The 22968-nt window shown below is 35.8% G+C and overlaps 1 protein-coding gene across 1 annotated transcript in view; it reads right to left on the bottom strand.

Moving 5' to 3' along the window:
* Nucleotides 1-341: 341 nt before the first annotated feature.
* The window catches only part of CNTN5 (contactin 5), a 433859-nt gene continuing 411232 nt past the window's right edge, over nt 342-22968 (bottom strand). Inside the window, exons 17-20 of the mRNA XM_039221110.1 lie at nt 15339-15525; nt 14786-14898; nt 5444-5612; nt 342-638 (exon numbers count right to left, since the gene is read on the bottom strand). Coding sequence (XP_039077041.1) covers nt 535-638; nt 5444-5612; nt 14786-14898; nt 15339-15525 — 573 coding nt within the window. The 3' untranslated portion in view covers nt 342-534. The remainder of the gene's footprint in view (nt 639-5443; nt 5613-14785; nt 14899-15338; nt 15526-22968) is intronic.

The following is a 22968-nucleotide window of genomic DNA, read 5'->3' as shown; positions in this document are numbered from 1 at the left end:
AAATTTTTGTGTATTTATCCTATAATGGATCACACAACTGAATTATTTTTTTCATATCTTCTACCAGTTTGTCAATTGGGATAGTTAGCCAAAGGGAAAATGAGAAACAAGAGACTCAGAGTCCTCAGCAAATTTTTCATTCTCAGTTTTGTATTTGTGTTTTTGAAGCAGATCTGCTAGAGACCACTTAATTAACAAATGGATGGCACACATTCATGGTCATCAGATGTAAATAAAATTCCAACATATTAAAAAAGTAAAGAATACATTTGACAGAAATTACCTTTGCTTACAAAAAATTCATTACATACAATCTGCATATTTTTATTGGACCAAGAACTGTCCTCTCCATTTACAAAATCAAAGAGAAACCTGATGGATAAGTAATATTCCCCCCAGCCTCTTGTAAGTGCACCATGTGTAGTCACAAGTTTTTAAAGCTTATCTCAGGGTCCTGGGTCTCCACTTACACTACACTCTATTCACTGCTATTTTCACTCTAAAGCAAAGCAAAGCAAATTAAGTCTGCAGTTTTCACCAAGAGGTTGAGGGAATCATCAATGCCAAAAGTAATGTTACCGATGATGAAGATGGCGAGAGTGTGTGGAGGGTCGACTGAGCACTAGTGATTTTCCCACCTGTGAAAATAGAGAAGCATTAAATGGAGCAAATTATTTTGGTTTTGCTTGAGCTAGGAAGGAATTGTTTTTAGGTATGTAAGACAAATGAATGCAACATAGGTTTGCTTCTGATGAGAGTATGTTTATAAAATAAGACATTGTATGGGGCCCACAAAAATTACATGGAAGGTAAAATTATATATGGAATACTGTGTTAAAAGGCTATGTCAAATCTAAAAAAATACATCTAATCAGGAAATTTAGTGTAATTTTCACAAATAATGCACTGATGGAAAACATCCCAAATTCCAGGTATGAACTATAAAATAATTTCTATAGTACATTGTTCATAGAAGGGAACAAGAGTAATTAGCAAAAGTTTGTGGCAATAAGAATTCATAATTCAATTACTTCAGTCAATTTTTGAATTATTTAATTTATTATACTTATGGGTTCTTCATTGAATTAATTGTTTAGGTTGAGCAGGCTTAAATTTTAGATTTTCATACCTAACTTGGCAAAGGAGAGCCATCTTTCAACACTCTTCCCTACACCCAGTAGAAATTTTTCTTTTTGAGACCAAAATATTGTATGCAGTTAATCTATTAGGGTGGTTGTTTGATTGAACTTACTGATCTGAACTGATTAGCTTGAAGTAGTTTAGATAATGCCACATAACTAAGCTCCACGTAAACTAAGGCTACCCTTAGGCCTAACTTCACTAATGGTTCCTCAAGCCATAAGTCTGATGTATCATCATCATATTGATATTTAATGAATGCTTTCTATATGCAATGTGCTGTGCTGAGCCCTTTATACAAATTATCCTCTTCAATCCTCACAACCTATCTATGTAGTAGGTGCTGTTTTTTATCCCCTGTTGAAGATGAGGGAGCTGCAGCTTAGATAAAAGAACTCGCTTAGTCATTGAGCTGGGATTAGTGGAAACAGATGCTCTTACGTGTCATCTCTCAAAATAATGACTGGCCTTGACCTTGATTAAGACCTTAATGATAGATTAATAATAAATGTACCATCTAATTTTTGGAATCATCCTTCTGTCAAGTTGTCTTCTTTGGCCAGAGTTGAGTGTTAATGGGATCTGGTTAAATTTTTGTTATGGAAATAGTGTCTAATTTTCCCTAGATGTTTACTTAAGAGCTGAAGAATCATTTGTTTGGTAAAACACACACACACACACAACAGCAGCAGCAGCAGCAGCAGCAAATCTTTACTTTGAAAATTTTTACAGCTAAGGCACTAATGAAACTATTAATCAACATACTGGAGATTGGTACATGTACCTCAGCTTGTACAAAAGAGGTTATTCTGAGGTGCATGGCCACATGTGAGCTCTAAGAAAGGCATGATGACAAAGCTTCACTGGAGTGGTATGCATGCTTAATAATAAAAGCTGTGAAAACACCTTTTCTGTTTTTTGAGGGTGGCTGAGTCCTTGTCAAATCAACTAACTTGACACTTGTACAAAAACATCTCACTTTCAGAATGCTAAGGACTATATCTCAAATTTCACATAGAATACACAAAGTAAGAACATTATTTTGGTATCACAAGTCAAAACAAATACAAACAACAACACTGGACTAAGTCCCAGCTGCAAAACAATAGCTATCTCATTTGAGCAAGTTCTTGAACTTCTTAGGTCATTTGGCTTTTGGAAAATGATAAGAAGGAGAACAATTGTTGCTTACTTTCTATGGGTCTGAGATAGACGATATTATGAGTTTTCACTTTATTAAAACTCAGAAAATGTGTTGCGCTAGCCATATTGTTTTAATTAAAACATAAAAGTTGACAATTTGTGTTTCATGGAATAGAAATTACAATACAATGGGAGAATCAAGGTCTTTAATAAGCACTCTCAAACTTGGGGCTGGTATTGTCCAGATGACACTTTACAATCTTACTGTTTTATAGTTGAACGGAATCTTGGGGAGTTAGAGAATAATAAAATACTTAGAGGTTTACTAAAATGATGAGATAAGATAATATATGGAAAACACCTAGCATAATGCCAAGAACATGATCAAGGGTCAGTAAATGCTCATTGTATTGTTGCTTTTTGAAATTTGAGACTTATGAAGCAATTAAAGAAGAGAGGTGTCATCTTTTTCACTTTCTGGAAATAATCTGTCAAGGTGCTCTTGAATACTTAGACCCACATACGAACCCTTCAGTTGTGAACTAATCATTGTGGAGACATTATTACCTTTCTTGCTCTTGAAATTATACATTTATAAAAGAATCACAGTGATTAAGTTTTTGTGTGGCCACAATGTATTTAAATCCTTAGGTCTTTTCATCTGAATTTCTGAAAATGTCAAATTTCCTAATCTTATGATTTCATTTTTAACTTTTCATTTTGAAACAATTTTAGATGTATCAAAAAAGAATTCATCCAGATTCCTTAAATGTTTGTTTCATCATTGTTGCTTTATTATTCTCTCTATAAATGTATACATTTTTCTGAACCATTTGAAAGTCAGTTGCAGACATGATGTACATTTACCCCTAAATACTTTAATGCATAGTTCCTAAAAATAAGACATTTTTGTAGATAGCCACAGTAGAATTTTTTTAAAAGAGGAAATTAATACTGATACATATATATTATGTAATCCATAGACATTATTCAAATTTTATCAATTATCCCAATAATATCCTTTATCTCATCTTGTATTTTTAAAATGTTTGTTTATTTATTTTGAGAGAGAGAGAGAGCAAGTGATGAAGGGGCAGAGAGAGAGGGAGAGAGAGAATCCCAGGCAGGCTCCACAATCAGCACGGAGCCCAACAAGGGACTGGATCTCACAACATGTGACATCATAACCTGAGCCAAAATCAAGAGACAGACATTTAACCAACTGAGCACCCATCTGTCCCCCATCTTGCATTTTTATGTAAGAATTTATTTATGAAATATTATGTCAATAGCTTTTTCTCAAAGTTTCAATCTAATTATTTTCTTCCCTATATTTGCCTTCTACCTCATTTTCTGGCATCAAAAAATTCATATGCAATACCTCTGGTCTTAATTCAAATTGATAAATATGCTGAATACAATAAAGCCACATACAGAGTCCTACAGGATATTACTGGATGCCTCCCTTTAGGCTGACAATTCTGCTTGAGAATGATAACTCAATAAATAATGTTCATAATTGCCCATTAATTAAATGTGCATTAAACATTTTTTATTTGGGGAGCCTGGGTGGCTCAGTGAATTAAACATCTGACTTCGGCTCAGGTCCTGATCTCGCGGTTTGTGGGTTCGAGCCCCGTGTCAGGCTCTGTGCTGACAGCCAGCTCAGAGCCTGGAGCCTGTTTCATATTCTGTATTTCCCTCTCTCTCTGACCCTCCCCTGCTCATGCTCTCTCTCTCTCTCTCTCTCTCTCTCTCTCTCTTTCTCACTCTCTCTCTCTCAGAAATAAATTTAAAAAATTTTTTATTCAACTGTTTAATGAAAATTGCCTAATATTTTCTTAATGAGAGATTTACATACTTTATTAAATCTTTTGTTTCCTTTTTTGACTACATCAGTGAAATGGTTACTTATTTCCAAATGTGTACATGTTTTTGTCCTTTAATTCCTTTGCTGATGTAATTATGATGGTAGTAGTAAAGATATGTGGCCTTGGAGACAAGCATACCTGGGTCCAAATCCTGGTTCTTTCACTTAGATCTTAGGCAAGTTACTTAAAATTTCTCTGTAAAATATGAATAATGGCCATCTACTTCATATAATTGTTACTAAGAGTGAATAAGTTGATGTATTTAAAGCACTTATGCATGCCTAACACATAATAAAGGGTCAGTAAAAGCTGGAAATTATTAATATTTGCTCATAATAACAATGAGGCACAAATAAATTCTGGAAATCTAATGTACAGTTAATAATACTATATACAATACATACTTGAAAGTTGCTAAGGGAGTAAATTTTAAATGTTCTCACTACAAAAAGAAAAGGCAGTTATATGATGTGATGAAGATGTTAGCTAATGCTATGGTGGTAATAACTTCGCAATATATAAGTGTATCAAATCAACAAGTTGTATATCTTAAACCTACAAAATGTTTTGTATCAATTATATCTCAATAAAGCTGGAAAACAAAAACATAATACACATAGAATTTACAACTTATTTTGAAATCAATAAACATGGTCGAAGTTTAATTTTAAGAAGAACTTCCCTTAAACTTTCCTATACTTCATTCTCCATTATCTATTGATAAAGGTGACCAAGATAATAATATTAATAATAAAAATGGGTGTTAAAATAGTGCAATGGTAGTTTAAAAGCAACATTGCAGGGGCACTTGGGTGACTCAGTTAGTTAAATGTCAGACTTTGGTTCAGGTCATGATCTCATGGTTCCTGAGTTAGAGCCCTGTGTTGGGCTCTGTGCTGATCTGTAATGACAGCTTGGAGCCTGGAGCTTGCTTCAGATTCTGTGTCTCCCTCTCTGCCTCTCCCCTGCTCATGCTCATGCTCATGCTCTGTTCCTGTATCTCAAAAATAAATAAACATTAAAAAAATATTGCAAAGCTGAAATGGCCAACAAGGTGCTGCCTGAGACCATAATAGGCAAGGAAATTTCACAAAAATCACATTCTAATGAAAATACCAACCTCTTTCTAGATTCGTAGAAATTCTGCCATGGTTTGTATTAATTAGAGGATAGTATGGATATCAGACTTCATTTTGACCATGTAATTCATCATATTAATTTTGATGAGACTTACACCTTTTAACATTGTTGGTGGTCATCAAATTAAGCCTATTTTGGTCAAAACGTACCTGAATAGGATGGTACCCTGATTTGAGAACTAGCCGTTCCATCCCCTCCTTCACTGTATGCTCGAACTTCAATAATATAGACTCCAGCATCGGGGAGAGGTATTACTGCTTGAGGTTTCTGTGTTTCAATAACTTGACTGTTGCTGTGCCCCTCTTGCCTATAAAAAACCTGGAAATAAGAGCAGAGGTTTAAACATTTGATATTCAGTTGAGGATTCCAAATGTTTATTGACTGACTACTGCATGTCACATTTTGATCTGAGAGAGCTGACATCTTTGACAGATATGTAAGCAAGTATAATGCATGTGCTATGTGCAGCAGTGGAAGTGTACAGAAAATGCCATGAAAATACAGAAAAGAGAATTTAATTCTTTGGGTTAGGAAATGCTTTTTAGAGGAGGTGATGGTTGAACTAAGTATCTGAAGATGAGTGGAGTTCACCAGTTGGAGAAAGGGATGGGAATTCTAGGAATAGATAAGAGAAGATTAAAAAATACACCTAAGCAATATGAAACCATAGCATTAGGTATGGAATAGACAGAAGACATACAGCGATGGTGATACTTGAGTCTAGAGCAGTAGGTAGTGAGGGGCCTTATCACTAAAAGTCTTTTATTTTTGGTTATTGAAATGACTAGTATCTTGAATGAGTGCTCACAGCTGTCCTCCTCAATTGAAAGGACTAAAGTGGGGGCGCCTGGGTTGCTCAGTCGGTTAAGTGTCCAACTTAAGCTCAGGTCATGATCTCGCAGTCTGTGAGTTTGAGCCCTATGTCAGACTCTGTGCTGACCACTCAGAGCCTGGAGACTGCTTCAAATTCTGTCTCCTTCTCTCTGCCCCTCCCCCATTCACATTTTGTCTCTCTCTCTCTCTGTGTTTCTCAAAAATAAACATTAAAACTTTTTTTAATTTAAAGAAAGAACTAAAGTGATAATTTCTTAAATATATCAATAATAAATAAATCCTAATGATGTAGGAAATGGCTGAACGTTAAAATTTGTGTTTTTATTTTTACTTTTATTGTCATTTGCTTTTCTGTGAACTAGTATTTGGATACTTTGTCTGGTAAAGGTAAGGCTACTTTGACACCTGCCTGTGGTACTATATTCTAGTATTCATGGCATGTATTCATGGCAGTTCCAGAATTACAAATTAGGACATAGAATTATTCCATGTTTACATATTAGAAAGCAAAGAACATAGGAGTTATGCAATTTATACAAGATCAGGTGGCTAGTTAGGGAAGAAATTGCATTGGAAGGTTAGTGTTCTGATGATCAGTTCAGAGCTGTTTCAGAGCTATATTATATTGTTTCTACTTACAGATCCCAATTCAAAACAATTTTCTACAAAGAAAACAAAACAAAACACAATCTCCATATTCCTGCCTGGGCAAATTTGGGCAAGTTACTAATCTTTCTGAATCTCAAGTATCTCTATCTAGTATATAATAAAGATAATAATTTTTCATTCATGGTTTTGTTAGGAAAATAAAATGGGAGAATGCATGTAAAATACCCACCCCAGGAGCTGGTACATGTTAAGCTTAATAACAGAAAGCTCTCTCTGTTGCCATTATTGTTCATTGTCAATGGTCAGTATTTTAATTGCATCATAAAAGGTGGACTGCCTTAAGAAGTTACATAAAAATTTATACTTTTTTCCTTATAAGATATGTTTTGAGCTTGAACTAATGTACATAGAGAAGAATAAAGTTTGGTAAAGCAATATTTTTATGTATTGAAGTCTGCCTACATCTGATCCTCCCCTTTGCATTCTGGTAAGATATGGTCCCTCAGTTTCCTTTCCTTTATCTTTCACAGATTGAAATTTACTTCAGGGTCTCAGGAGAGAAGTAACTTCTTTTGAAAAGTATATAACCTATGCAATAATTGTATGTACTGCAATACTTACAGGGAAGGAAGTTATAGCCTCAGTGTAGCTGGAGAATGATAATAGTATCATCAAATATTTATTGGGCATATCATGTGGGCCAGGAACACTACTGTATATTGGAGATTCATACAAGAACAAGACCACATCGATTCTGCTCTAATGGCATTTAAAGTATAATAGTGGAGACAGATATCAATGCAATGAAGTGTTAGATATACTGCAGTAGAAACTGTATTTAGCAATACAGCAATGGGTACTCGGTCAAGATTTGAGGACTCAGACACATTTCTCACAGCATGCCAATAGCAGCTTCTTTTGCCTTAAAAAATGATAATTGTATCAGAATTTATGCTTCTCATTTTGACTGTAGCAGTGTAATGAATTAGAATTCTGATCATCTACATGAGGTAATTAGAAAGCAAATTTATGGCAATAGGAAAGTATGTAAATTGGTGGGGATTGGCAGGGGAGTGACTATTTTAGAGGACATTGTTATTATGGTTCAATAAATTACAATTCTTATGACAAAGAAAAATGCAGCTAGTAATGCATATCTAAGGTTGCTGTAAAATCCAAAGTTGAAGAAAAATTTGTGGATCAGTTGAGATTTGGAAACAAGAGGTAAAAGCGGGAAAAATATCAGTTAATGGCAGCAAAAGGACTTTGAAATTAAATGTGGCTTTTACCAATACATCCAGGGAGATGTGATGATATGAGTCAGTAAGTGGGTATACTAAGTGAAAAGATACATTAAATTAATGGTTAGTCTTAAGTACTTTAGAGAATGTTGGCTCATTTTAAAATTCCGCTTTAGAAAAGATGAATTAGAATGAGACATATGAGAAGGTTAAGGAGTTATCAAGACATGTCAGAAATAGTTATTGACAGTAAGGAGGCCAGGGAATACTTTGCGAATCTGGACATTTACAGAATGGAAGTTGCCATGACAGCTATCTTTAAGCATAAAGCAAATTGTATTTTCAAGACTATTCTCAAATTCTCCTTTACAAGCTGGGGGGAATGAGTTATCCAAAGAGGTAATTCTAAACAAAAAGTTAATTTGGTACTGCTATTCTGAAAGGCATGATCTGGAAATGGTTAGTCTATATGTCTGATGTTAACAGAATAATAGCATGAATATGCTTAAAGACATAACAATAAATTTTTGCTAGTTTTACTGTAAGTGCCCCCTGAGAAGGATGGATCCTATTAAAAGGAAGACTAGTCAGCAGCTGAGCATCTTGGGAATAGTCAATGGGGATAGCTGCTGTTCGTAATAAAGGGCAAGGAATCTGAAGCCCCAGAGGAAAGAAGAGGGTGGGGAGAAATGAAAAGAAGTTGGGAAGCACAAGTACCATAAGAAGCTACTGAACGGAGGATAGCCAAATGCACTTTTAAGAACAGGACTTCCTATGGACAATTTTCAGATAACTTGCTTCTAATGTGTGCTTTTCACTCTGCCTGCTCCCGCCAACATTTCTATCAAGTCGGCTTTGTACACGCGTATATTTAATAATATATAAGCCATTTCTGTTTTCATTTTTTAAAATATTTTATAATGAAAAATTTCAAGCATAATCACTTAGGGAATGGTATAAGCCATTATATATGAGTCTTTTTAATTTTGGGGTATCAGAAGAACAAGGCTGAGTCCATACATGCGGTGAATATAAGATGAAGGAACAGCTGAAAGATACAGGAAATCAATGAAACTAGAATGATCATAGACACTGAATCCCTTGAGAAGCTGTATAAACATAGAGGTGGGCTTCAGAATTCTGTAGGGTATGGAATAAAATATCAATCCAAGTGTATGTATATCTTAGGAGTCTGGAAGGACCTGATATCTAAGTTAGATAAGTAAACATAAACTTCTCTCTGTATTGATGGATCACACAATAACCAGTAAACTTGGAGCCTAATTTTCCCTTACTCTCCCTGGCTCTGTAAATAGGCAGAAAGTAGATGTGGTGGGGGGGGAGATGTATGGAAAAGTGGTTGTATATCTAGAAAAAATATTTCTTAGATGTAGACTAGAAAAACAAGACCTTATTTTTTGGTATGTAGCCTGAGGTACTTGTTCTGAATTCCTTCTGAACTGATTGTGTTATTTTCTGAATGGATAAAAGTTTCTATTTCTGGGGAAGGCAATATTTGCACAAGTGAAAGTATAGCTCCTGGACATTTAATAATTATTTTCCCTTTCACTTGGACTTAAATATATGTAAGAAGAATAAGATGGAGATAAGATGGTTGTTTTACTTTATAATCTTGGTAAACTTCTTTCAGAATATAAAGGAAAAATACCTCCATTCTCAAGATTATCAAGGAGAATTATGACTGAATATGCTTTAGTCCACAGCTTTGGTATTGGTATTGATATTTCTTTGGGCCAGTAATAGATGTGCCCAAATTAGTAAGGACTCTAGGTATAGACCTCACACTAGGAGGAATTACAAAAATGAAATATTCTTCCTTGAAAAGCATTTATTTGGGAAAAATACATTAAATTAGAAAATATTTCAGGGGTGGCTGGGTGTCTCAGTCGGTTAAACGTCCAGCTGCGGCTCAGGTCATGATCTCATGGTTCATGGGTTCGAGCCCTGTGTCGGGCTCTGTGCTGACAGCCAGCTCAGAGCCTGGAACCTGTTTCCAATTCTGTGTCTCCCTGTCTTTCTGACCCTCCCCTGCTCACAGTGTCTCTCTCTGTCTCTCTCAGAAATAAATTTAAAAAAAAATTTTTTTAAAGAAAATATTTATTTGATATCGTTGCTCCATTTTCCTGATCATTTGTGAATTATATATTAATAATAGAAGTGGCTGTTTCTAAACTGGAAAATGAAAGAGAAGAAAAAAAAGAAAAGGAAAAGCAAAGAAAAATAATTGACCCAAAGAAGTCATAAATACACAAATAAAGTTCCAAATTTGTTTCAACTTTTCAAATGGAGAGTTATTTAATTTGAGTGACAATAATTTTTAGCCATATCTGGAATTCCCCAACTTTTTTCTATTTTCAAGCTTCTATTTCTCTTACTTTTAAATGAAAAGGTGTGATGTCTTGAAACTATTGCTATCAAATCTGGGCTTGTTAAACAAATTCTCAGGAAGTTCAGGATCTCTCGGATGATCTCAAAAAGCAGAAAGAAATTTCACAACCTGGTAATACTTAATATTTACCTGAATGGACTTAATTTTAATGTGTCACCTCTGACACAACCATATGGGTTGATTATATCCTTCTTCCACTATATTCTTGGTCACTTTTGAGGTTCCCAATAAGATTTATGCTGAGAAGACCTCCCTTTCTTCTTAACACCTTGCACAAAATTTCTCATATCATTCTCTGTTAATTTATTAGCCTTATATACATTGACACTTCAATCTCTGAAATTAAGTAAGGAAGTAAGACCCATGCTTCTTAGAAAATGGATTCGTCAAATTCCATGATTTTAGCTTACTATTAATTTAATCTGCCATTTTTGTGATTTGTTTTCAAAGAATGACTTCAGTCCTGTATATAGTATCCTAAGTATAAGAAAAAAAATTGAGTGTATTATTTATGGATCAAGTCTTTCAATCATTTTCAATTGTCTTTCAATCATTTTCACAATCTGGAAAATTTTGAAATAAAGACTTTTCTGAATTCATCTACTTTAGACTGGATGTAATAAAAAGGTGAAATACACAATCCTTGCATTTTAAATCTAGACACTGACTTCAAGCTTTCACAGGCTGACACCTACATGCTGTGTACATTTCTAGTGAGCTTTTTTGCTTATAAAAGTAAGGTAACTTGGTAAAGGTAAAGAGTAAAAATAAATTTACTTCTCTTTTTGATATTACAATTGATACTTTCTCTTACCTTAATATTTCTCTTACCCTGTTTAGTAGAAAGTCCTCTACCTCAAATTACCTTGTGGATAGAGAAATAGTGTGCTGATTTGTTCTTCCTTTAGTTAATCTTTGGGACTGCCATACACTTTTAGGTGGCCCACCATGTATTGGCATTCTTGGTCCAGAAGTTAGGTCATTCTTGGTCTGGCAGTAATTTGTGGGGATGTAGTAGGAATCAAAGAGATCATTTTCCTCTGAGTTTCATGCTCAGCCCTTAGCCACTCCACACTTGTGTGAGCCTCCCTCCAGGAGCCACAGCTTTTTAGCTGCAGTGCAGATCCTTGTCTAGGCTAGGGGAGTTTTCCTCAAAGTCATACTCAGAAAAGGGGACTACAAGCTTGTATTCTCTGGATTACATCCTTTAGTTTAAATTTGCAGCTTTTTTCTAATGATTTGTTTGTTTGTTTGGCTGGTTGGTTTTGAGAAAGAGAGTGTGAATGGGGAAAGAGCAGAGACAGAGGGAAACACAGAATCTGAAGCAGGCCCCAGGATTTGAGATGTTAGCACAGAGCCCTATGCAGGCTCCAACCAGAAACCACGAGATCACGACCTGAGCCGAAGTCCGATGCTTAATGGACTGAGCCACCCAGGCACCCCTATTGTTTCTCTTTTTTAAATGTTTATTTATTTTTGAGAGATTGAAAGGGGGTGGGGGCAGACAAAGGATCCAAAGCGGGTCTACGCTGAGGCAGAGATCCTGACGTGAGGCTTGAACACATGAAGCGTGAGATCATGGCTTGAGCTGAAGTCGAGCACTTAACAGACTGAGCCATGGAAGAGCCCTTGTGCCTATATGAGGGGGAGATTTCAGCCTTAGCCACCTGCTCTGTGAAAACAGGACTTTCCCAGGAGAATCCAGGATCTGCATTAAGCTGTAGTCATCAACCTAAAGTCTTTTCTCCCTCATGGGGCCCTTTGTGACATTTCTGCCAATAAGTCTCTCATTGGGGATTATCCTGTCAGTCAGAAATTCTAAAAAGATTCAGTTGCAGAAGAACAGGCTTTGAGATCTCACTCCATTTGTTATCAACAGACTCCTCTTTTTGGGAAACAGCTCTTTCTACTCAAGGACATAAGAAAGTCTAACCATTTCAAGGAAATAAAAAAAAAAAAATCTTCTATCAATGTATACCTACTTGTCATTAACTTATGCACCCAAGATGGAACAGGCTTCTTCTCCCAGCAAGAAGGTATTCCAGGGTGACTTGTACTGTCTTCCTTTAGACAGAACTGGCAAGCAATTTTCAAAGATCAGTTCTGTTTGTTAAAATTTCACCTAACCAGATATTCTCCTCCAAAAATTAGAGTAAATAGTAGCTATTTTTAAACATTTATTTATTATTGAGAGACAGAGCATGAGCATGGGAGGGGCAGAGAGGGAGGGAGACACAGAATCCGAAGCGGGCTCCAGGCTCTGAGCTGTCAGCACAGAGCCCAACGCGGGGCTCGAATTCACAAACTGCGAGGTCATGACCTGAGCCAGAGTCAGATGCTTAATGGACTGAACCACCCAGGTGCCCCAATAGTAGCTATTTTTAAGTGAGCACATTCTGTATGCTAACAGTTATATGCTATTTTACATAAATTATCTTATATAATCCTTAAAACAATCCTGCATGATGGATATTATTTTTTAATGTTTTTTATGTATTTCTCTGAGAGAGAGAGAGTGTGTAAGCAGAGGAGGGTCAGAGAGAGAGGGAGATACAGAATCTGAAGCAGACTCCAGGCTCTGAGCTAGCTGTCAGCACAGAGCCTGAAACGGGCCTCGAGCCCAGTAATCGTGAGATCATGACCTGAGCCAAAGTTGGACGCTTAACCGACTGAGCCACCCAGGTGCCCCGATAGATATTATTTTATTTTTATTTTTGTCATTTTGAAGTGAAGACAATGAGACCAGAGAAATTAAGTAACTTGCTCAGAGTAACAAAATTAGGATTTGAACAAGTCTGTCTGATTCAGCAGCCAGTGCTTTTTTCCCACTACACATAACAAATGGGAAGACCATGTTGGAAAAACACATCTGATATGCACTTATAAGTAATTTCATACTATACTTCTAGTTGGGTTAAATTAATTGATATATTCATCCTTTCTAGAAGCCTTGGGGATAAAGTGATTCAGAAAGACAAGAGTTTCTGCCTTTAATCACATATAATCTGGTTGGGGAGATAGTCACATATGAAGAGAAAGAGCAGTGACAGAGATAATGGGGTAATTGTGAGCAAAGAGAAGGATCTGTCTGCCTGGGATGCCTGTACCCAACCTCACATATTCCCCAGGTCATATGGTATTTTTCTTATTACCTGAGAGGGGCCTTAAGCTGATTGGTTCAATCAAGTGGCCATATGCTTTCATCAGCTCTTCCTTGTTTTCTACTTTGCCTCTCCAGTTTGGGAGATTGCCTGCCATAGTTCTAATGATGTTAGATTGATTCTTGGAAGATCTATTGCCATTTCTGGCTATACTGTTACCTCTAGATATTGAAAGTATATTGGCCTTAGAGGAAAAGTTGTAAGGACATGTTTTTGTGGGTAAGGGTACAAAAAGAAGAGTGCTAAGAGAAGGGTATAAAAAATGGCTCACCTGCCCTCCCCAAAAGATCAAATTCAATATCTCTGAGAATTAGAACATATTTCAGTGTGCGTGATTGAGTAATGACAGTGTCTGCAACCCATACTAATTACAGTCTGTAAGAAATAATACAATTTGTATCTTAAAATACACTTAATGGGAATTACCTTAAAAATACATTCCATTTGTAATTTCTTCAGTTTTTAGTTTCAGAGTTTTGGACCTTATATACAAAATACTGTGTTTCCATTTCTGACTATTGAAAGGCCACATTAATGATGATTTTCAGTCTAAATATTATCATTAAAATGCTTCAGGTTTCTGCTATAAATAATTGAGTTTAAGACAATCATAGAATCTGATGAAAAAAGAATTTGAAATGCAGCCAGTTCAATACATTGACCTCATATATATTTTAAAATTAGAGAAAAAGTTGTTTTTTAAAAACAAATTGACTGTTTTTATATTTCCAGCCCTCTTGCTGGTGCGTTGCAGGATGACTTTGTGTGAAATGTTGTGTCTATTTTGGAGTTTGATGCCTCTTCATGGACTCTTTCTTAACCCAGAGTGCCGGCTGTAGCATTTCTTCTTCTTTTTCTGCTGATAGAGTCTTTCCACTCAAATTAAGTTATCCAGTCTTTGTCACCTGCTAGAAAAGTTTGTCTGCTGGGAAAGAAGGCCAGGACTCTGCCCAAGTCTGCTAGTCCTGACACTGTTTCACAGAGCCATCTTCATCCTGTGTTTAAACTGTTGCTGCTTTTCCTACTTTTTCCCCTCCTATATCTTTTGCAGTTGAAATTGATTTTTACTGCCTTGGCTGCCCCGTTGAAGGGAGGCTTTTTTAATGTTATAGGTGGAAAATCATTGGGAAAAACAGGTATGCTAAGGAGTCTTTCTATGCCTTATTAATTGCATATCATCATAATAACAGCTTTTGAGTGGAGTGTCCATACCAGAGAGTGAAGAAACACACTGACCTTGTAGCCCATGACTTCAGATTCGTTGGCTAGTGGTCTTACAGGTTCCCAGCCCAGAGAAAGCTGAGAGCCTTGCTGTTCCCACCTGAGATTGCTAGGTGCTTGAGTAGGGGCTGCAAAATAAAAAGTGAAAGTGAACTGACAAGGAGTCTTAAATACATTTCTTCTCTTAAATCTTTGTATTTCAATCTTTTCTTGTGTTTAGTAGTTGGCTGACACCATAGGCTTCTTTCCAGCTGGAGTAAGATAAGGAAGGTTTTTGCTCCAGGACTGTCATTTTAATAGCTACTCTACTGAGCTTTTGAACTGGAAACCTTTTCTCTTCTTACTGTGTCAAAATCACTTGGCCTTGTTTCACAGGAAGATAACCTTTATCTACTGTGAATGCAAAATTTTCTGAGCTAGTTTTGGAATTCAAATCTAAGCATTGAGGCGAGACTAAGAATCAAAACTCCCCTTCAGCTCTCCTCGTTATGTACCTCACATCGCTTTCAGAAATGTTACAAGTTGTATCCCTTTTGTCTGAAACAAACAAAGAACCCAGGTCACTTACGGGATTTCTTGGTGGTTGCACTCACTTCACTGCTAGGTGGCCCATATCCAGCTCCATTATAAGCCCTCACTGTGAAGTGATATAAAGTATTTCCTTCTAATCCTGTCAGAATGACAGATGACTCATTCCCTCTAGTTTTGACTGTTTCTGCTGCATCTTCTTTTTCCATGTCTTTCCGATAACCAACCTGTCAACAAATTATTACATGACAGATTAATTCTGAAGTTTCTCCTATGATTTTGTTTTATTTTATGTTTATGTTTTCTTATACCCCTAAGAAATCACTCTTGTATCATCCCATTAACAGGTACTACTAATGAGGCACAAATCAGTCTTAGTCATTGCCTGATCTGTGTCTGTGTGCAGGCTCAATAAAGCCCCAAGAGATGCTATCTTCTAGCTTGGTAGCATAAAATGCGTGGGAAGAGCCAAAAACACATCTTAACATTAAGTGAAAAAAATCATTCAGAGAAACTGAAGAAGTGCCCTTCTCTCATAGGTTATCAGAACTTTTTACCTTTCAAAGCCATGGGACTTTGAATGAATTAATTGAGAAAGCTACATGAACAATATTTCCTTCTGGGCCCACATAAATGAGTCTTACAAGCTGTATGTATTTAATAGAGAAGAAGTGACAGAGAATACTCATGATACCCGAGAGTGGTTTAAATGTAGACAAATCACATTGCTAGGATCTGGGAGGGAGGCAGAAATGAACCTCTGCGTCAAAGCACAATTTGTGTATTGAGTTGATCTTTCCTGATTATAAGCTCATAGTGGCCACTTTTGTACCAAACTTCATCCCTTTGTGAGTTTAATTGTCTTGTCTTTGTATACCTAAAGTTTAACACTGTTTCAGACCTTGGAGTATAACCATGTAGAAGTAGATAAAAGAGTAGTAGTTTTTATTTCTCTACTTACTTACTATGGTAAAAGTAATGGAACAGTAGTGCTTTTTTCTCCCCAACTAATTACTATGGTGAAAGAAGTAGATCACTGTACCCATTTCACCTTATTGAAATGCTTTGTCTACTGTAGAGGCTAGAAAGCCAAACACCATATTTTCCAGATGTTCTTTCAACTAAGGGTGATGCCATACATTTGGGGCAGTAAGGGGTTTGTTATTTGAAATATTCTGGAGCATGCCAAAGGCTACCATGTCCAGCTGTAACCATAGGAAGTCATTATAGACTCTTATCTCTGAGGAAAAAACATTTTAGTCACCACATCAAATTAAAACGTCTCTACAAGCCTAAGTGCTGTATGAAAGCAAGAGGAATAAGAAATGGGTAGAGGAGGAAGTTATAAATTGTAACTGCAATTTTATGAAATGAAGACTATAATAGCCATACTTTCTTCCATGTGCTGTTTTGTATATACATATTAAATGACTTGGGCCCCTTTTCTCTTGTGACATTTTATATAGTGTTGCGGGTAGGTAACTTTCTAATGTAGTTCATTAGAGGAAGAATAAACTTTCACCCTGACGTGGACAGATTTGTGTCTTCTGTTTAGGGAAAAGGCATGTACATTTTCATTTGTAAAAGCTATATTTGTTAGGGCATGCAGCTGGGTCAGTCAGTTAAGTGTCTGACTTTGGCTTAGGTCATGATCTCACAGTTTGAGTTTGAGCCCTGCATGGGCCACTGTTCTGACAGCACAGAGCCTGTGTTGGAGTCTCTCTCTCCCTCTCTCTCTCTGCCCCTCCCTGGCTTGCACTCTCTCTCTAAAAAATAAATAAATAAACATTAAAAAAATTTAAAAGCGATATTTGTACCATATCAGTATGGAACATGGTTGTTGCTCATCGTTACTTTTGAGGGTTGTTAAATGCGAAAAATGATGTGTTTGTATGTTGAATAACCAACGGGATATGGCACATTAGTGTTCAACATCCATTTCCTCTCATTCCAGTTGTCTTTCTGTAATGGAGAGGATGGAGAGCTAAAACTCTTATTTTTACAACTCCGTCGCAGTTAGGATTCAATGTGTTTTAGCTTCAACCAGTCAGATGAATATGCCTGACATTTGAAAATAAAAGTGAGATGGAGATTGAACTTCTGCCTCTGTTTTTCTGCTGGTAAGCACATTGATAGAGTCATTATTTTTCCTCCACTCCCTGACTATCAAGGCAGTATTAATAAGTGACTCATTGTCTAACCATCAGCTTTGTAAGAGTCAAGAAGCAGGACACAGGATGTCCATTTTGTTGGTACAAATCTTAGTTGCCATGGTTGTGGATTCTGGAACCGGTAACAATAGCAGAGCTCTCCAGGTCACAGCAGCTTCCTGAATGTAGCACCATCCTGATTATAGTGGCTTTCTTGACCATGGTAGTGGAGTGTGCCTCTGGGGCTGGTGGCTTAAAGACATCTTCCTTTGTGTTGATTCTATAATTAGATTTTAAGAGTCATTCTTGGTCTTTCCAGTCACCCTGGAGTCTATTAATTTAACTTGATAAGTTAGTAAAACATTTAGTAACTATAATAACATACTTCTTAAATAAACTATTGAGAGTAGTTTAGTTCTTTGGGGTTAAACCCTGTTTGAGATATCTACACACGTCTCATATACCTACGTTTATATCTATTTTTTAAGCCTAAAAGGATAATCATATTCTTATTTTTCATTTCTGTCTCTTCACAGATTTGAACTGACTGAACTTCAAATATCTGTTTGATTAAAGCTATTTGATTAAAGCTGGAATCTTCCAAAATTCTATCTTTTATATGATGATGGACTCATTATTCCTAATTCTGAGAGCCAGTTATCTTGTGTGGTCTTTGAGAATATTTTAACTGAATAAATCTAAGTTATTTTCAAACTATAAAATTGGCTGAGATATTGTTGGATGAACAGACACATATCTTTCCTTTCCAGTGATATATCTGATTCCCACTTTTCTATTTTAATTTACTTTCATTGGTTAGATTATTTTAAATTAATTAAATATATGTATTTGAGGGAGATGAGTATGACTAAATTCAACAAATTTTTATACATATTTGATATAAATTTCAACTATAAATTTTGGACTTCTAAATATTGAATGTTTAAGGTAATGATGAATCACCCTAAAATTAAACATCCTAAGTGACAGATAAAATGTTTCTTAAGTAACTGAATGTGAAAAAAATAGAAATTTTTATTGCACCAGCAAAATTTAGAGTGTATTCCAAAGTGTGTTTCAAATAAAAACTGTTCTTGTTGAAAAAAATAACTTTAACTGACAGTACTTGTTTAAAACAAAGCATATCAGAGGGGAGGGAGGGGTGGATGGGTGAAATAAATGAAGGGGATTAAGAGTACACTTATCTTGAAGACTCTTGAGTAATGTATACAATTGGTGAATCACTGTACTGTACACCTGAAACTAATAAAACACTGTATGTTAACTATACTAGATTTAAAATTTTACAAACCTAAAAAAAAGCAATAAAAAACAAAACCTATAGAGAAATCTCTATTTCTAGCACACATTCTCTTTCTAGAAAGCATTAAAAAAGAATAAGAGGAGTTGTTACTTTCACAGTGAAATAATAATTAGTTTTCTTTCTTTCTTTATTTTTTGATAGGAAAGAGGACAAAACAAAAACAAAAAATATCTGGAGTTTACCATAATGCTTCTCTCATGATTCTTAAATTAGAGTTGAGGTAATGTATATTCACAAGTCACACATGCCTTCTAAGGTTGAAGTTTCTTTATTTGATTTCTTTCCCCATGATTCATTTTTCACCCTGATGATAGATTTCATCAACTAATAAAACTTGAACTCCAAATGAGATCACTTGAAACGTCAGGTTAAAAGGGTTTAAAAAAGATAAAAATGTCCCAAACTGGAAATAAAGATAATCAACTATTTTGTCAACTTCAGATAATTATCTTTTGTGTGTGTCTATGTATCTCTTCCTATGTTTTCATTACATATGTTTAATATAATTATATACCTATAACTGTATGTCCTACTTTTATCTTCTAATATTATGGCTACATATACATATTTTCTGTTTTTTTCAAAGTAATATTCTGTTGTATGTCTGTGTAAAAATATTATTATTTAAAAAAATGGTGACAGACTCCACCAGAAGCCTACTAGAACTGATCCATGGATTCAGTAAAATTGCAGGGTACAAAATCAATGTAAAGAAATTGGTTGCATTTTATACACCAATAATGAAGCAACAGAAAGAGAAATCAAGAAACTGATCCCATTCACAATTGCACAAAAAACACATAAGATACCTAGGAATAAACCAAACCAAAGATATAAGAGATCTGTATGATGAAAACTATAGAAAACTTACGAAGGAAATTGAAGAAGACACAAAGAAATGGAAAAACATTCCATGCTTATGGATAGGAAGAATAAATATTGTTAAAATGTCATTACTACCCAAAGCAATCTACACATTCAATGCAATCCCAATCAAAACTGCACCAGCATTCTTCTCAAAGCTAGAACAAACTATCCTAAAATTTGTATGGAATCACAAAAGGCCCCAAATAGCCAAAGTAATATTGAAGATGAAAACCAAAATGGGAGATATCAAAATCCCAGACTTTAGCCTCTACTACAAAGCTGTCATCATCAAGACAGTATGGTATTGGCCCAAAAACAGACACATAGACCAATGGAATAGAATTGAGAACTCAGAATTGGACCCACAAATGTGTGGCCAACTAATCTTTGATAAAGCAGGAAAAAGTATCCAGTGGAAAAAAGACAGCCTCTTTAACAGATGGTGCTGGGAGAACTGGACAGCAACATGCAGAAGAATGAAACTAGATCACTTTCTCACGCCATACACAAAAATAAACTCAAAATGGATAAAGGTCCTGAATGTGAGACAGGAAACCATCAAAACCCTAGAGGAGAAAGCAGGAAACAACCTCCTTGACCTCAACCACAGCAATTTCTTACTTGACACATACTCAAAGACAAGGGAATCAAGAGTAAAAATGAACTACTGGGATCTCATCAAGATAAAAAGCTTCTGCAGGGCAAAGGAAACAATCAATAAAACTAATAGGCAACTGAGGGAATGGGAAAGGATACTCGCAAATGACATATCAGATAAAGGGCTAATATCCAAAATCTATAAGGAACTCACCAAACTCCACAATCAAAAAACAAACAATCCAGTGAAGAAATGGGCAGGAGACATGAAAAGACACTTCTCCAAAGACGACATCCAGATGGCCAACAGACACATGAAATGAAGCTCAACGTCACTCATCTTCAGGTGAAATGCAGATCAAAACCACACTGAGATACCACCTCATGCTGGTCAGAGTGGCTAAAATGAACAAATCAGGAGGCTGTAGATGCTGGTGAGGATGTGGAGAAATGGGCACCCTCCTACACTGTTGGTGGGAATGTAAACTAGTGCAGCCCCTCTGGAAAACAGTGTGGAGATTCCTCAAAACATTAACAATAGAACTCCCCCATGACCCAGCAATAGCTCTGATAGGAATTTACCCAAGGGATAGAGGAGTACTGACACATAGGGGCACATGTACCCCAGTGTTCATAGCAACACTCTCAACAATAGCCAAAACATGAAAAGAGCCTAAGTGTCCATCAACCAATGAATGGATCAGTGTGGTTTATCTATACAATGGAATACTACATGGCAATGAGAAAGAATGAAATCTGGCCATTTGTAGCAACATGGATGGAACTTGAGGGTGTTATTTTGAATGAAATAAGTCAGGCAGAGAAAGACAGATACCATATTTTTTCACTTAAGTGGATTAGGAGAAACCTAACAGAGGACCATGGGTGAGGAGAAAGGGAAAACATAGTTGTGGAGAAGGAGGAAAGCAAACGATGAGAGAGTCTTGAATGCTGAGAACTGAGGGCTGATGGGGGTGTAGGAGAGGGGAATTGGGGTGATGGGCAGGGAAGAGTGCACTTTTTGGGATGAGCACTGGGTGTTATATGGAAACCAACTTGACAATAAACTATGAAAAAAAGAAAATTTAAAAACACATATAGAATATCTTTAAAACTTGAAAGAAAGGTTTTGTTTTGTTTTGTTTTGTTTTGTTTTGTTTTGTTTTGTTTTGTTTTGTTTGAGAGAGAGAGAGTCTGCGAGCCGGTGGGGGCCAAGACAGAGGGAGAAAGAATCCTAAGCACGCTCCACGCTGTCAGCATAGAGCCCAAAGAGGAGCTCAGAGTCACAAACCATGAAATCATGACCTGAGCTGAGATCAAGAGTCAGACACTTAACCAACTGAGCCACCCTGTGTACCAAATATTATTTAATCTTTGTCCTATTGTGGAACATTTGGGTAGCTTCCAACTGAGGCTCATTTTTTTTTTTTGTTTACAAATAGTTTATTGTCAAATTAGTTTCCACATAACACCCAGTGCTCATCCCCACAAGTGTCCTCCTCCATGCCCATCCCCCCTTCCCCCAACATCCATCAGTCCTCAGTTTTTGTCAGTATTCAAGAGTCCAACTGAGGCTCATTTAATCAGAGTATTGTCAGGAATGTCTTCATCTGTATTGTTTTCTGCATACTGGATTAATTCCCCAGAATAAAATCCCACAAGGCGATTATGGGGTCTAAAGATATGAAGTTGTTACGCTTTTTGATGCATAAAATGTCACACTCATTTTCAAATAGTTTATACAAATTTTCATTTCCAAAAAAAGCATATGAGTGTTAGAGATATACTATATTATTGTAAGCTCTAGGTAGATCATGGGTTTGGGGCCAGAAGGCCTATATTTGAAACTTACTTTTTTTTAATCTGTAAGCTGACTATAATAGAACAAGTTACATAACCACTTAATCTCTATATCCTTGTTTATAAAATAAGCAGAATACCACTTATCTCAGTTTTATGAATCTGTTTTAGACAGCTCTCTTATTTTCACTCAACTACTTGAAGTATTTTTTCTTGATGTTTTAATGTCTCTGATTATTGTTATTTGTAAGTCTGTTAGTATCTTGTTTTTGAAATCCTTCATATTGTTTTGATTTTCTGATTTTGTCTCCCCCAAATTTTTATTTCAAATTATAATGACATATGATATTATTAGTAACAAATAATTATTATTATCTGAGTCAGCCAATATCTGTAAGAGTTTAGATTTGAACCTTAATTTACAGGATGGTTCTTCTTAGTAAATATCCATTTTTTGCCCAAAGTTGGCTCTCCAGGATAATTATAACAATTCAGATAGTATATTTGATTTTCTAATGTGATCGTTCTAAGATATTCATGTCACACACAACTCAATTCTCTTACATAAAGTTGCAGGACATAAAATCCATGATTTTTGCCATTGCAGTAGATGGTTACTGGGTAAATTGTGATTATATATAAAGTCAGTGTGGAAGTCTCTCTAATATATCTCTTCCTGATTTTTGCTACCTGTTAGATTTTAAAGATACAACTTTTTTTTCTTAGTTCCAGTAGTCACTTATTTCTACATCATTAATTGCACTCAGTAATCACTGCTCATTCAATACTATACTCATTGAATGTAATAAAGATAACTCCTTTTTGTGTTGATATTTAATGTTGCAAAAAGTAATTGATTTTTGCATCTTTGAAAGTAACATTCTTTCTTCTAGGGAATATAGAGGGTTTTTTTTTTGTTTATGCATATTGAA

The sequence above is a fragment of the Hyaena hyaena genome, unplaced genomic scaffold (assembly GCF_003009895.1).
Source record: "Hyaena hyaena isolate Hyena2069 unplaced genomic scaffold, ASM300989v1 scaffold_945, whole genome shotgun sequence".
Lineage (NCBI taxonomy): Eukaryota > Metazoa > Chordata > Mammalia > Carnivora > Hyaenidae > Hyaena > Hyaena hyaena.
Note: the sequence above shows the minus strand (reverse complement) of the source record. Positions and strands in the feature narration are given on the sequence as shown.